The sequence below is a fragment of the Terrapene carolina genome, unplaced genomic scaffold (genome assembly GCF_002925995.2).
Source record: "Terrapene carolina triunguis isolate 2854851 unplaced genomic scaffold, T_m_triunguis-2.0 Scaffold508, whole genome shotgun sequence".
NCBI classification, from domain to species: Eukaryota; Metazoa; Chordata; order Testudines; family Emydidae; genus Terrapene; species Terrapene triunguis.
Genome location: NW_020664859.1, coordinates 1,464,490 through 1,477,607, shown reverse-complemented (window position 1 = coordinate 1,477,607; position 13,118 = coordinate 1,464,490). Strand labels below are relative to the sequence as shown.

At 45.3% G+C, this 13,118-nt stretch overlaps 1 protein-coding gene across 1 annotated transcript in view; it reads left to right on the top strand.

Annotated features, from left to right (window-relative positions):
- Positions 1–13,118, top strand: part of LOC112106835 (patatin-like phospholipase domain-containing protein 7) — a 132,870-nt gene that overhangs the window by 94,306 nt on the left and 25,446 nt on the right. Inside the window, exon 12 of the mRNA XM_026658725.1 lies at positions 11,541–11,685. Coding sequence (XP_026514510.1) covers positions 11,541–11,685 — 145 coding nt within the window. The remainder of the gene's footprint in view (positions 1–11,540; positions 11,686–13,118) is intronic.

Here is a 13,118-nt window from a genome sequence, read left to right as displayed (position 1 = left end):
GGGGGGGGGAGGGAGTGTCAGGGCCAATAAGGGGTGAGACTGTGAGAGTGAAGGTGGGCTGTATGGCACCATAGTAAAAACTGAAAAATGTTTCATGACCATTTTATTAGATTTAACTCATGTTTTAAAATCATCACACAAATTAAAGTTGGCTACTCAATCCTTCTATGAATCACTATGTCTACACCCTTCTTGGTTTCTTGTTATAATTTTGCACAACTCTGTTAATGAACTTCTTGAATGCAATGCGTTCATCTTTGGTGGCTTCTCGTGTGTCCGGTACTTCCATTCCTTCAATTGATATGCTCATTAGTTCAGTCACATGATCAGGCAGAAGGCGACTTCTTTCAGAACACAAAATTCTATTCAATGATGAAAAAGAACGCTCAACTGTAGCTGTTGTGACTGGGAGTAGCAAGAGATGAACTCTTACTTCTTTCATCCCAGGAAACAGAACACAAAGATCGGGTCGAGCCACTAGTCATGATAAAAAAGAAGTTGAAGTCAAATCTTCATTCGTTCGTCGTATGATATTCCACTCTGTGTTCAAATTCTCTATTCTGTCCTGATCACATGGCAGCCCCATTGCTGGTAGTGCCTCACGCCACTCAACTGTTTGTGTTTTATAGGACAGGCATCTGTAAAAGCTACGTAAAGGTTGAGTAGAATCTAGAAGTCGCTGTTGTAGATTTTTAAGAATCAAGTCTGTACTTTTTCAGTTGTCTTAACTACTTCTTGTTTTCTTCACTGAAGGATTCAATATAAATGCCTTCATTAGTCAACTTCTGGACTGAAATCTTTGCTTCTTCCAGTACTTTTTCAATGGATAGCTCTCTGATTGATCCAAATGTAGCTTCTATTGCTGGACAAAGATCTACTACTGTTGTAGCAGATGCCTGGATGGCATTGTTTAATGACCCAAGTGGTTTCAACAGTAGACTTACGAGAGAGAGAGAATGGCAATAGTCTTCTCTGAATGTAGTAGCAAAAGTAATCCACCAACCTCACTACTTAGATCCATCCCATCTTGGTAGATACTTTCCAAAGCCAGTAATAACAACTGGAGTAATTTTAAGACAACAGTCAAGGATCGCTCATGAGAAAGCCAGCGGGTTTTCCCAGGTTGGACTAATTTGAACTTCAGTCCCATTATATCTTCTATATTTTCCAAGATATTCAGTCTTTTTGGACTCTTTCTGAAAAAAGAATATAATGAAGACATTAAATTTATAGCTTTTTAAATGTCTTTTGAAGATTCTGCAGCTCGTACTAGTGCTAGTTGGAGTAGATGGCCTCTGCAGTGTGTATAGGAGAGATTAGGGTTACACTTTTCTCTGAGCAAAACTTGTACTCCACCATGACTTCCAGAGAAGTTTGCAGCTTTATCAAATGCACAAGCAGCCATCTGTTTGAGGTCCAATTGACAAGCATTTAACTCTTCTAAGATGTGGGTTGTCACAGATGCAGCCAATGTGTCTTCTATAACTTGAACATCTAGAAATGCATCTACTGGCCTACCACTGACATCAAGATAACATACACAGTTACTTAATACTTGATGCCCATTTGCATCGGTGCATTCATCAGCCATGTATGCAAATTTTTTTAATACGGTGAGAGAGTTCGTCACTTTTTCAACTGTTGAGTCTTTCACTGTTGCACTGCATGCTTCTAGCCAGTCAGTTGAGTTTCTTGCAGAAAGGTAGTGAGCATTTGCTGGTCTTGTTCGGAACCAGTGTTCAACTTCAGGATGAACAAGTGACAATGCACTTAACATTGGCCTCCAGTTTGTAGTGTGTGGTATCTCTTGCTTAAATAGAAAGTAGGATGCCACAGCCATGTTTATTCACATGAACTGTGTTGTGTCTCCAGCATTCTTAACAGCCTCATTAAGTACTTCTAAAATTGGCTTTGAAAGTGGGCTTATAAGGCTTTCTGCATGTTGATGCACTCCAGAGGCCTGGTGTTTTGCAGCCTTTTCATGTAGTTTGTCAGCATTGGCTTTGCTGATCGGTTTGACAAATCAAGCTCCTCCACTTTTACCAATTATAGCATTGGGAAGCTTTCCTTCATCGTAAGCTTTTTTGCAAGAGGTGCACCAGTAGCCATCTTTTGTAACTTCAATAAATGGGAACACTTTGACCGACAAACATCGGGAACTGCCTTTAGGTTTTGGAGACACTGTTTCTTCAGTAGGTAGCTGTATTTGTGCTTCGGGCTGGTCGGATGTAGATATACCACTTGAGCCTTCAGATGACATGTTGATATATTCTTGGTTCTTGATGTGTTCTTCACCTTGGTTAGTTTTTGAGGCTCATAGACTCATAGACTTTAAGGTCAGAAGGGACCAATATGGTCATCTAGTCTGACCTCCCGCATGATGCAGGCCACAAAAGCTGACCCCCCCACTTTCCCTTAACTCTGCTGTTGAAGTCTCCAGATCGTGATCTAAAGACTTCAAGCTGCAGAGAATCTTCCAGCTTGCGACCCCTGCCCTATGCTGCGGAGGAAGGCGAAAAACCTCCAGGGCCACTGCCAATCTACCCTGGAGGAAAATTCCTTCCCGACCCCAAATATGGCGATCAGCAGAACCCCGAGCATACAGGCAAGATTCTCTAGCCAGACCCTCATTTTACCAGCGATGGCCGTTATTGCCTAATTGATTAAAATCACCTAATCCCATCAAACCATTCCCTCCATAAACTTATCTAGCCTAATCTTGAAGCCAGAGAGGTCTTTCGCCCCCACCGTTTCCCTCAGAAGGCTGTTCCAAAATTTCACCCCTCTGACGGTTAGAAACCTTCGTCTAATTTCAAGCCTAAATTTCCCCACGGCCAGTTTATATCCATTCGTTCTCGTGTCCACATCAGTACTGAGCTGAAATAATTCCTCTCCCTCCCTGGTATTTATCCCTTTGATATATTTAAAGAGAGCAATCATATCCCCCCTCAGCCTTCTTTTGGTTAGGCTAAACAAACCAAGCTCCTCGAGTCTCCTTTCATAGGAAAGGTTTTCCATTCCTCGGATCATCCTAGTTGCCCTTCTCTGTACCCGTTCCAGTTTGAGTTCATCCTTTTTAAACATAGGAGACCAGAACTGCACACAGTACTCCAAGTGAGGTCTCACCAGCGCCTTGTATAACGGAAGCAGCACCTCCCTGTCCCTACTAGAAATACCTCGCCTTATGCATCCCAAGATCGCATTAGCTTTTTTCACAGCCACGTCGCATTGCCGACTCATAGTCATCCTGCGATCAACCAGGACTCCGAGGTCCTTCTCCTCCTCAGTCACTTCTAACCTATGCGTCCCTAGCTTATAACTGAAATTCTTGTTAGTCGTCCCTAAATGCATCACCTTACACTTCTCACTATTAAATCTCATCCTATTATTATTACTCCAATTTACAAGGTCATCCAAGTCTCCCTGCAGAATATCCCGATCCTTCTCCGAGTTGGCAATACCTCCCAACTTTGTGTCATCCGCAAACTTTATCAGCCCACTCCTACATTCGGTTCCGAGGTCAGTAATGAATAGATTAAATAAAATCGGACCCAGAACCGAACCTTGAGGAACCCCACTGGTGACCTCCCTCCAATCTGACAGTTCACCTTTCAGTACTACCCGCTGCAGTCTCCCCTTTAACCAGTTCCTTATCCACCTCTGGATTTTCCTATCGATCCCTATCTTATCCAATTTAACCAATAATTCCTCATGCGGAACCGTATCAAACGCTTTACTAAAATCGAGGTATATTAGATCCACCGCATTTCCTTTATCTAGAAGGTCTGTTACTTTCTCAAAGAAGGAGATCAGGTTGGTTTGGCACGACCTGCCTTTCGTAAACCCATGTTGTAATTTGTCCCAATTGCCATTCACCTCAAGGTCCTTAACTACTTTCTCCTTCAAAATTTTTTCCAAGACCTTGCATACTACAGAAGTTAAACTAACAGGCCTGTAGTTACCCGGGTCACTTTTTTTCCCCTTCTTGAAAATAGGAACCACATTAGCTATTCTCCAGTCCAACGGTACCACCCCCGAGTTTACAGATTCATTAAAAATTGTCGCCAAGGGGCTCGCAATTTCTCGCGCCAGTTCCTTCAATATTCTAGGATGAAGATCATCCGGTCCGCCCGATTTAGTCCCGTTTAGCTGGTCAAGTTTGGCTTCCACCTCTGATACTGTAATGTCTATCCCCCCTCCTCTATTCCCCTCTGTCCTACTCCCTCTATTCCTAAACCCTTCATTAGCCTTATTAAAGACCGATGCAAAATATTCATTTAGATATTGTGCCATGCCTAGATTATTCTTAATTTCCACTCCATCCACATTCTTCAGCGGTCCCACTTCCTCTTTCTTTGTTTTCTTCCTATTTATATGGCTATAAAACCTCTTACTATTGGATTTAATTCCCCTCGCGAGGTCCAACTCTACACGGCTTTTGGCCTTTCTCACCGCATCCCTACATGCTCTAAACTCACTAAGGTAGGTTTCCTTGCTGATCCCTCCCTTCTTCCATTCTCTGTACGCTTTCTGTTTTTTCTTAATCGCCCCTTTGAGACGCCCGCTCATCCAGCTAGGTCTAAATCTCCTGCCCATTAACCGTTTTCCCTTTCTCGGGATACAGGCCTCAGACATCTCATGCAACTTCTGCTTGAAATAATCCCAGGCGTCATCTGCCTTTGAGTGGAAAAATTGTTGTATTGTTTTTTGTCTTTTCATTTTCACTTTGACCTGCAACATATAGAAGAGATATGAATAAAGTAAATGTTTTGTTAGGATAATGCAAATTTAACATAAGGATAATGCAAGTTACACCAAAATACATAACAGGTCTAGATTTCTAAAAAATATAATTAAAAAAAATTTATTTAATTTAAATTGACTTTTGAAAAGTAAGCCATCATGGGATAAGAAGGAAGTCCTCTCGTGGATCAGTAACTGGTTAAAAGATGGGAAACAAAGGGTAGGAATAAATTATCAGTTTTCAGAATGGAGAGAGATAAATAGTGGTATCCCTGAGGAGTCGGTACTAGCACCATTACTGTTCAACGTATTCGTAAATGATCTGGAAAAATGGGTAAACAGTGAGGTGGCAAAATTTGCAGATGATACAAAACTATTTAAGATAGTTAAGTCCCAGGCAGACTGCGAAGAGTTACAAAGGGATCTCACAAAACTGGGTGACTGGGCAACAAAATGGCAGATGAAATTCAATGTTGATAAATGCAAAGTAATGTACATTGGAAAACAATCTCAACTATACATACAAAATGATGGAGTCTGAATTAGCTGTTAACACTCAAAAGAGATCTTGGAGTCACTGTTGATAGTTCTCTGAAAACATCCACTCAATGTGCAGCGGCAGTCAAAAAAGCAAACAGAACGTTGGGAATCATTAAGAAAGGGATAGATAATAAGACAGAAAATATCATTTTGCCTCTATATAAATCCATGGTACATGCACACCTTGAATACTGTGTGCAGATCAGGTCACCCCATCCCAAAAAAGATATATTGGAATTGGAAAAGGTACAGAGATGGGCAACCAAAATGATTAGGGGTATGAAACAGGAGGAGAGATTAAAATGACTGGGAATTTTCAGTTTAGAAAAGAGACGACTAAGGGGGGATATGATAGAGGTCTATAAAATCTTGACTGATGTGAAGAAAGTGAATAAGGAAATGTTATTTAATCCTTCACATAACACAAGAACTAGCAGTCATCCAATGTAATTAATAGGTAGCAGGTTTTAAAAAAACAAAAGGAAGTACTTCTTTACACAACATAAAGTCAACCCATGGAACTCTTTGCTGGGGATGCTGTGAAGAGCAAAACTATAACAGGATTAAAAAAAGAACTAGATAAATTCCTGGAGAAGAGGTCCATCAGTGGCTATTAGCCAGGATGGGGAGGAATGCAACACCATGCTCTGAGTGTCCCTAGCCTGTTTGCCAGAAGCTGGGAATGGGCAACAGGGGATGGATCACTTGATGATTACCTGTTCTGTTCATTTCCTCTGAAGCACCTGGCCTTGACCACTGCTGGAAGACAGGATACTGGGCTATAGGGACCATTGGTCTGACCCAGTGTGACCATTCTGATGTAAAAATTAATTGTAATAATAAAAATGTTTAGTACAGAAACTCCCCAACATAATGACCTGTCAAGATAGCAACGATGTGAGATAACAACCTTGGCAAATAATGCATTTAAAAAATCTTGGCCTACTAGGAAAAATATTTATACAAGTTTCCATTCCCAGTCACAAATTTAGCATTCTGGAGCAAAGTCACTAAAATATAGTCCAACAAACAAATGTTTATTTAACGTGCCCCTCACTTTTCCCTCCACCGCACCCCACTCACTAGTGTTGTCCTTGGTCAGTGGAGACTCAGAGTTCAGAGGTGCTTTCACGTGAGTTCACCTCCCAGGTGGGGGGGCCAGAAGACACCTTGCTCGTTCCTCCAGCTGCTCACTGTTCGCTCTGGCCACTGCTGTTTGTTGTGCCACCGTTCACTCCACCACTCTGTTGCCAATGGCTCTGCGCAGTCACCTTCTGCTGCCACCTGCCACTGTGTGACCTCTGTGAGTTGGTCTCTTGAGGTTCCACCCAGCTCTCAGTGATTTCAGCTGAGCTCTCAGTGGGGGAATCTCGCTGCTGTTGCAGTCTGGGCTGTCTCTTCCACAGAAACACAGGAGGACTAAGCACTTAGACCTGATTATCAGTGATTTCAGCTGCAGTGGTCACTTAACAGAACAAAAGACTATCTATGGAGCCTAATCAGCTCTGTCTTTAAACAGTGGAGAAGGACAGGTCCCCACCCTCTCTCGATGCCCTCAATCAGCACAGGCTAAGTACAGTTCTACTGCCTTTTACTCATACAATACGAACAACATTTCTTCTCCCCCACCCCCCGCATTCAAGTGATCTGTAACCCAACCCCAGCCAAAATCTATCACTTGGGTAACACAGCTCTGTTTGCTGGATACCTAGGTAGATTAGGTGTGAATGTAAATACAATCTGGTCCTGAAGCCTTTATACATCACACAATGATATCCATGACCAGTGTGTCATCAGTTTTTGTATGATACCTTGCAAGATGGTGTCTGGCTAAATATTCTGACAGCAGTGTGTTTTATTTGCCTTTTGCTAGCTGGCACAAAGTGGCTCTTAGGGTCACACCTGTGAAATGTCTGTTCTCCTGCTCCTGGACTGGGCTCTGGCCTATAGTATCCTGTGTAGCAGCTGTGCTTGCCCTGCAGATTCAACTGATCTTGTGCACCTGCTGTTCTTCCCTTTGGGAGCCTGTGACTAGGGAAACAGTGACAAACAGCCATCTTAAATCAAAATATTGTTTGTTTTTGCAGTAGGAACAAAGCATAAGAGAAAAAGGAATTTTAAAACTGTCTGCACACATCTCTCTTACCTAGAGTCCTACCATCCCGATGGAAACCTAGGCAGGCCTACTTCTTCAGACGTCCTCAGAGGGGTCCTGTGTCTCAGCTTGGTTCCCCTGAACAGTTACTCCCCATCTCTGCGGACAGGGTCCCTTTTAATTCTGCCAGAGCTCCCTTGTTCTTTCATGTTCCCATGCTTCTGCCTGTCCTGGTGCAAACCAGGGCTGTAGGTGGGCTGGATAGGAGGCAAAATCATGAAGGCTAATAGTTCAGGTGTTGTCTCTTAACAACTCTTACATGTTTCTGGAAGGTGGCTTATCTTGAGCCATTCTTTTCCTTCCTGCCTGTTGCAGTTCTGGGGCATATTTATGTCTCTGTTACTAAAAAGCACTTTCCTTTAAGTAGTATATTTTATTCTTATTCTGGAATATGAATTATATATTTTGAATTTTAAAATAAATGGGATTGAAGATGTGATGGAGTGTAGTGGGGTGGTCACCCCGCTCCTGCCCTGAAGGGCTTAAAACAGCCCTGGGAGAGGGCTGTGGCAGGGGAAAAGCTGGGCTGATTGGGGGAAGCAGCCACAGGTGGGGCCACGCCCCAATCAGACCACAGCTGGCCCTATAAGAGGGCTGAGGGCCAGAGACTGAAAAAGTGTCTCTCTCTAGCAGTGAAGAGAGAATGGCCTGGCTGTCTGGTAGCTGAGCAAGGTACCTAGAGTGGAGCAGGGCTGGGGGAAGGCCAGAGGAGCTGGGGAGCTCCAGCCTGGAAAACCCCCAGGCTGCAGGCCTTGCTAAAGGCTGGGAAGGGTATGGGGTTGCAGAGGTGCAGCCCAGGGTTAAGAAAGGCAGCAGGTCCAAACCCCCCTTGCCAGTGATGAGTGGTTTACAGATTGCAGTCCACCCCAGTGAGCGGGGGCTAGATGGTGGCTGGTAGTAGCCACTGAGGCAAGGTGTGGATAGGGGGTTGGGAGTTCCCCTGGGTGGGGAGACCCAGATTGTGGGTTACTGCTGGGGGAAGAACCCTGACATAGAGGGGCACCGGGGGCCAGCGGAGGGTGCGACACCGGCCTGCAGAGGGTGCTCCGGGCTGGAAGAGCTAATTCCCAGGATGACCAGCAGGAGGCACCGCGCCGGTGAGTCGTCGCACTGCCACATGGAGGTTTGAAAACGTGTCATTTCATGGCTGTAGGTGTATCTGATGGGGGCATACCAACCCCACTCTGAGTGAGCAAGGGTTATGATGAGATAACGTGATTTTAGTCAATAGGTCAATAACGTGCCATCGCTGGTAATTAGTAACAATGGTCAATGATGGGATATTAAAAGTTACTACAGAGAACTTTTTTCCGGAGGGTCTGGCTGGAGAATCTTGCTCGCATGCTCGGGGTTCAGCTGATCGCCATATTTGGGGTTGGGAAGGAATTTTCCTCCAGGGTAGATTGGCAGAGGCCCTGGAGGTTTTTCCCCTTCCTCCGCAGCATGGGGCAGGGGTCGCTTGCTGGAGGATTCTCTGCGACTTGAAGTCTTTAAATCATGATTTGGGGACTTCAACAGCTGAGTCAAGGGAGAGAATTATTCCAAGAGTGGGTGGGTCAGCTTTTGTGGCCTGCATCATGCGGGAGGTCAGACTAGATGATCATAATGGTCCCTTCTGACCTTAAAGTCTATGAGTCTATGATCTGCAATGGGCCCACTCAGCCTCACCTTGTTACACCTGCACTCAGTGTCTGGTGATGAAGGGGGTAATTAAAAGGGAAGAGAACAACTCAGTAGGTGGCTGACCAGCAAGGAGCACAGACTCCTGTCCTTTGGTCCCTGAGGAAAGGACCAGCTCAGAACCTCTGCAGAGACTGCTGCCTGCCAGAACTCCCCGGAGGATCATAGGTCTGACACAGGACTATTGTTTTTTGGGACTATTTCTTTGCTTTACTACAAAAAGGGCTCTTGGGCTGTCTGTGCTATCCAGGACAGGCCTGTCAAGGTCCTGACTAGACTGTTGCAGGGAATCCCTGCCCTGGAAGGGTTAGGACCTGCTTCAGTTAACTCTGTGTGGACTTTTGCACCCTACTCAAGTCTGCCTTGTGGCTTATCTTGGACCCTGAAGAGCATGGTCAGAATGTGCATTGACTCATTTTCTCATTAACTTGGGGATCTTACTAAACATTTGATAGTATGGTGTGATGGGTTTGGTCACATAGACCCCCTTGGGACTGTCACCTGACATGCTGGAATTACCTCTGAGACCATTTTCCCTGCCAGCTTGGTACTCAAGAACCCTGCCTTGTTGAGCCAGACACGCTAGCCTGCTGTAACACAGACCCAGGTCTGGTCCATGCCCTCAAAGCTGCAGACTTTAATGGCTCAGCAGGTCACCTGTCTCCAGCATCCAGACCCCAATGGGATCCAAACCCCAAATAAATCTGTTTTACTCTGTATATAGCTTATATAGGGTAAACTCATAAATTGTCTGCCCTCTATAACACTGATAGAGGGAGATGCACAGCTGTTTGCTACCCCAGGTATTAATCACTTACTCTGGGTTAATTAATAAACAAAAGTGATTTTATTAAGTTTAAAAAGTAGGATTTAAGTGGCTTCAAGTAATAACAAGCAGAACAAAGTAAGTTATTAAGCAAAATAAAATAAAACATGCCAGTCTGAGCCTAATACATTAAGAAGCTGTTTACAGGTAAATCTCCCCCTTAGAGATGTTCCAATAAGCTTCTTTCACAGACTAGACTCCTTCCTAGTCTGGGCCCAATCCTTTCCCCTGGTACAGTCCTTGTTAGTTCCAGCAGGCATCTTAGGTGAAAAACAGGGGTGTTCTCATGACTGCTGCCGCCTTGTTCTGCTCCACCCCCTTTTATAGCTTTGGCACAAGGCGGGAATCTTTTGTCTCTCTGGATCCCCACCCCTCCTTCTAAATGGAAAATTAGCAGTTTTAAGATGGTTTCCACCATTCTTCCTGGGCTGGCTTACCCGAACACAGGAAGGCTTGCAAGTAAACAGAGCCATTTACAACCAATTGTCCTAGTCAATGGGAGCCATCAAGGTTCTAAACGATCATCAATGGCCCACACTTTGCATAATTGAGTTAGAATCTCTCTCTCATAAATTCAGAGGCTCTGCAGAGCTAATGGGACTGTCACAGGTTAGCCTGAACCAGTGGAGTGTCTCACACAGCAAGCTCACTCTAATTTTAGTTTTTTATCTTGCCTGTTGGGACCTGATAGCTTTGGCCTGCATCTGGCCCTACTAGCCACTGGAGGCAGTACCAGATTTACCATGGCACCAGTAGCGCCATGGCATCGGGCCCACGCTCCAAAGGGGCCCCGGCCCGGCTGCTCTTCTCCTCCCCCCGCTCTCTCCTGGGGGCAGAAGCTTGGTGCTGCCTGCTCCTGGGGCTCTGTCCTGCTGCAGCAGGGCAGGCTCCGCTGGCATCCAAGCTGCCCCCTCCCCCGCCTCTTGGCCCAGCGTGCTGCGTTCCCGCCCCTCCCCCTCTCCCTGCTGACGATCAGCTGTTTGCCGGAGTGAGGGGGGAGGAGGTGGAGAAGAGGCAGGGGCGGGGCCTTGGGGAAGGGGGTGGAATTAGGGCATACCCCCTCCAGCCCCCTGCTGTGAGATGCTCAGGGCAGGGGGCTGGGAGCACCCCCACGACCCCAGCCCCCTGCCCTGACTCCTGCACTCCCCTCACACTCCCCCGCCCTGACTCCTGCACCCCCCTCACACACACACAGCCCTCTCCCCTGACTCCTGCACCCCCCACGACCCGAGCCCCACCTTTGGATGGAGTGTGCCAAGGTGGTAGGGCCTCCAGCAGGGGGCATCGAATGCCTGCTACACCCCATCAGAGAGAGTACAAATATATTGTGTGTTAGGTGAGACTGAGAAAAGAAAGAAGCGGTATGTCTGGCTAATGATGTTATGTTAGCCACAGAGTACCTGTGAACCTAGGTTTTGCTACACAAAGATGACATTGAATAACACATCCAAAGCCGGAAAGCCCAAAGAGACTGCAGTTATCTCCCCCTTTTTAAAGATCCTAACATGTAATCTGCTCCATATGCAGCACTGCAAGACACAGGAAACTGTGTACACATGTGAATCTGTGTAAATCTTCATCTCTCGTTTCCCTCAGGAGAGCCAGGCCATCCCATTGATATCTGTGGCAAGTGTAACATCTGGAGGAAGTTCATACAAAGAGGTGAAAAGACAACTGTCTAATGTATCGGAGGAGGAACAGGGAGAAAAGTTGGAGAAAGCAGGGGATACCTCAGAAACAGGTAACGTTTGTGTTAGTGTGTACAGAGCGCCCTTGATGATGCTCTGGGCAGCACAGTGTTGTGCTGTGTATCAGCAGCCTTTTGTTTGATTTAGGTAGACGGGAAATGTCTTTACATTTTGGATACAGATCCCAAGTCTTCGGAGAATCCTAAACTTCTTTAATATGAACCAATATTTCATCTTGATTTAAGATCTTGAAAAAGAAAAAAAGAAGCCTAATTTTAAAAAAATTAAGGCTAGAGAAAATTATTATTTCATGAATATATTTGCAAGACCAGAGTACTCTTTAATTTTAATTGAATATGCTGTGAGACTATAAGAGAATTACCTGACTTAAGTAGTAGCAAGAGAAACCCTACAAATATGAAGGGGTTTGAGCTAAGAGACCTCCCTAGAATTTACCTAGAATAAATGAAATTAAGGCAGCTAAGTAGTGAGCAGCATCACATGGCTATGATGTAGCCATGGTGGCATGTAGAATGAAGCAGGCTTCCATCTTGAATGGTTGTGCAAGTCATCTTCCTTTGGCAAGAGTCAGTAAGGGAGCATTTAGGCTTTTTAAATCCCTCAAAATTGCATCTTCCAACCTTATTTGGGTCGATTTTTTGTGTTCTGCTTCCTTCGACCTCCTCTCTAAGAAGTGAATGTGTCTGAATCTTCCTTACAGAACGAAATGTTCTTCTTTGAGAGATGTCCCTGTGGATACTCCATTCCAGGTTTTGGTGCACCCCTGTGCCTTCGCTTGGAGATTTTTACAGCAGTACTTGTACGGGCCGCTCGTGCGCGGTGCCTGCCTCACGCGCTGAATGTGCCTCAATAACGCACACGCGCGGCCCGAGCTCCTCGGTTCCTTCTCTACCGTCCCCAGCCTGAGATGGAGCTCAGCAGTCTCACTCAATTATTTCTCGCTTTAGATAGATAATTATTTATACAGTTTATCTAGGGTGGTTTTTTTTAGTCAGATAAGTTTCATTTCCCCCTTCCCAGTTTTTTTCTGTCAGTTAGACAGTTTATACTATGCCTGGCTCGTCAGGTTTTAAGAGATGCACTACGTGCAGAGAGACCATCCCTATCTCTGATGGCCATTCTCAATGTGTTCGCTGTTTGGGGGTGTCCCACGTCCCCCAAATATGTTCCCACTGCAGTAAACTGAAGGCTAGGGCACAAAAGGACAGAGACTTGAGACTCAAGTTAATTCTAGTGGAGAAGTCCCTCAGACCTGCCTCTGACCTAGGTCAGGAGTCCTACTTGAGACAGAGACCTCCTAAGTTCACCAAGGACAAGAAAACAACAAAAAAAGGCCAGCTTCATCACCTCACAGAGACCAGCCTGTATCCAAATGGTCTCCAACCAGGTCTGTCTCGTTGGTGCTGACCGCTCCACGGCTCAGCACATACGATGCTCCAGCATCCGTACCCCAGCTGCTGCCAGT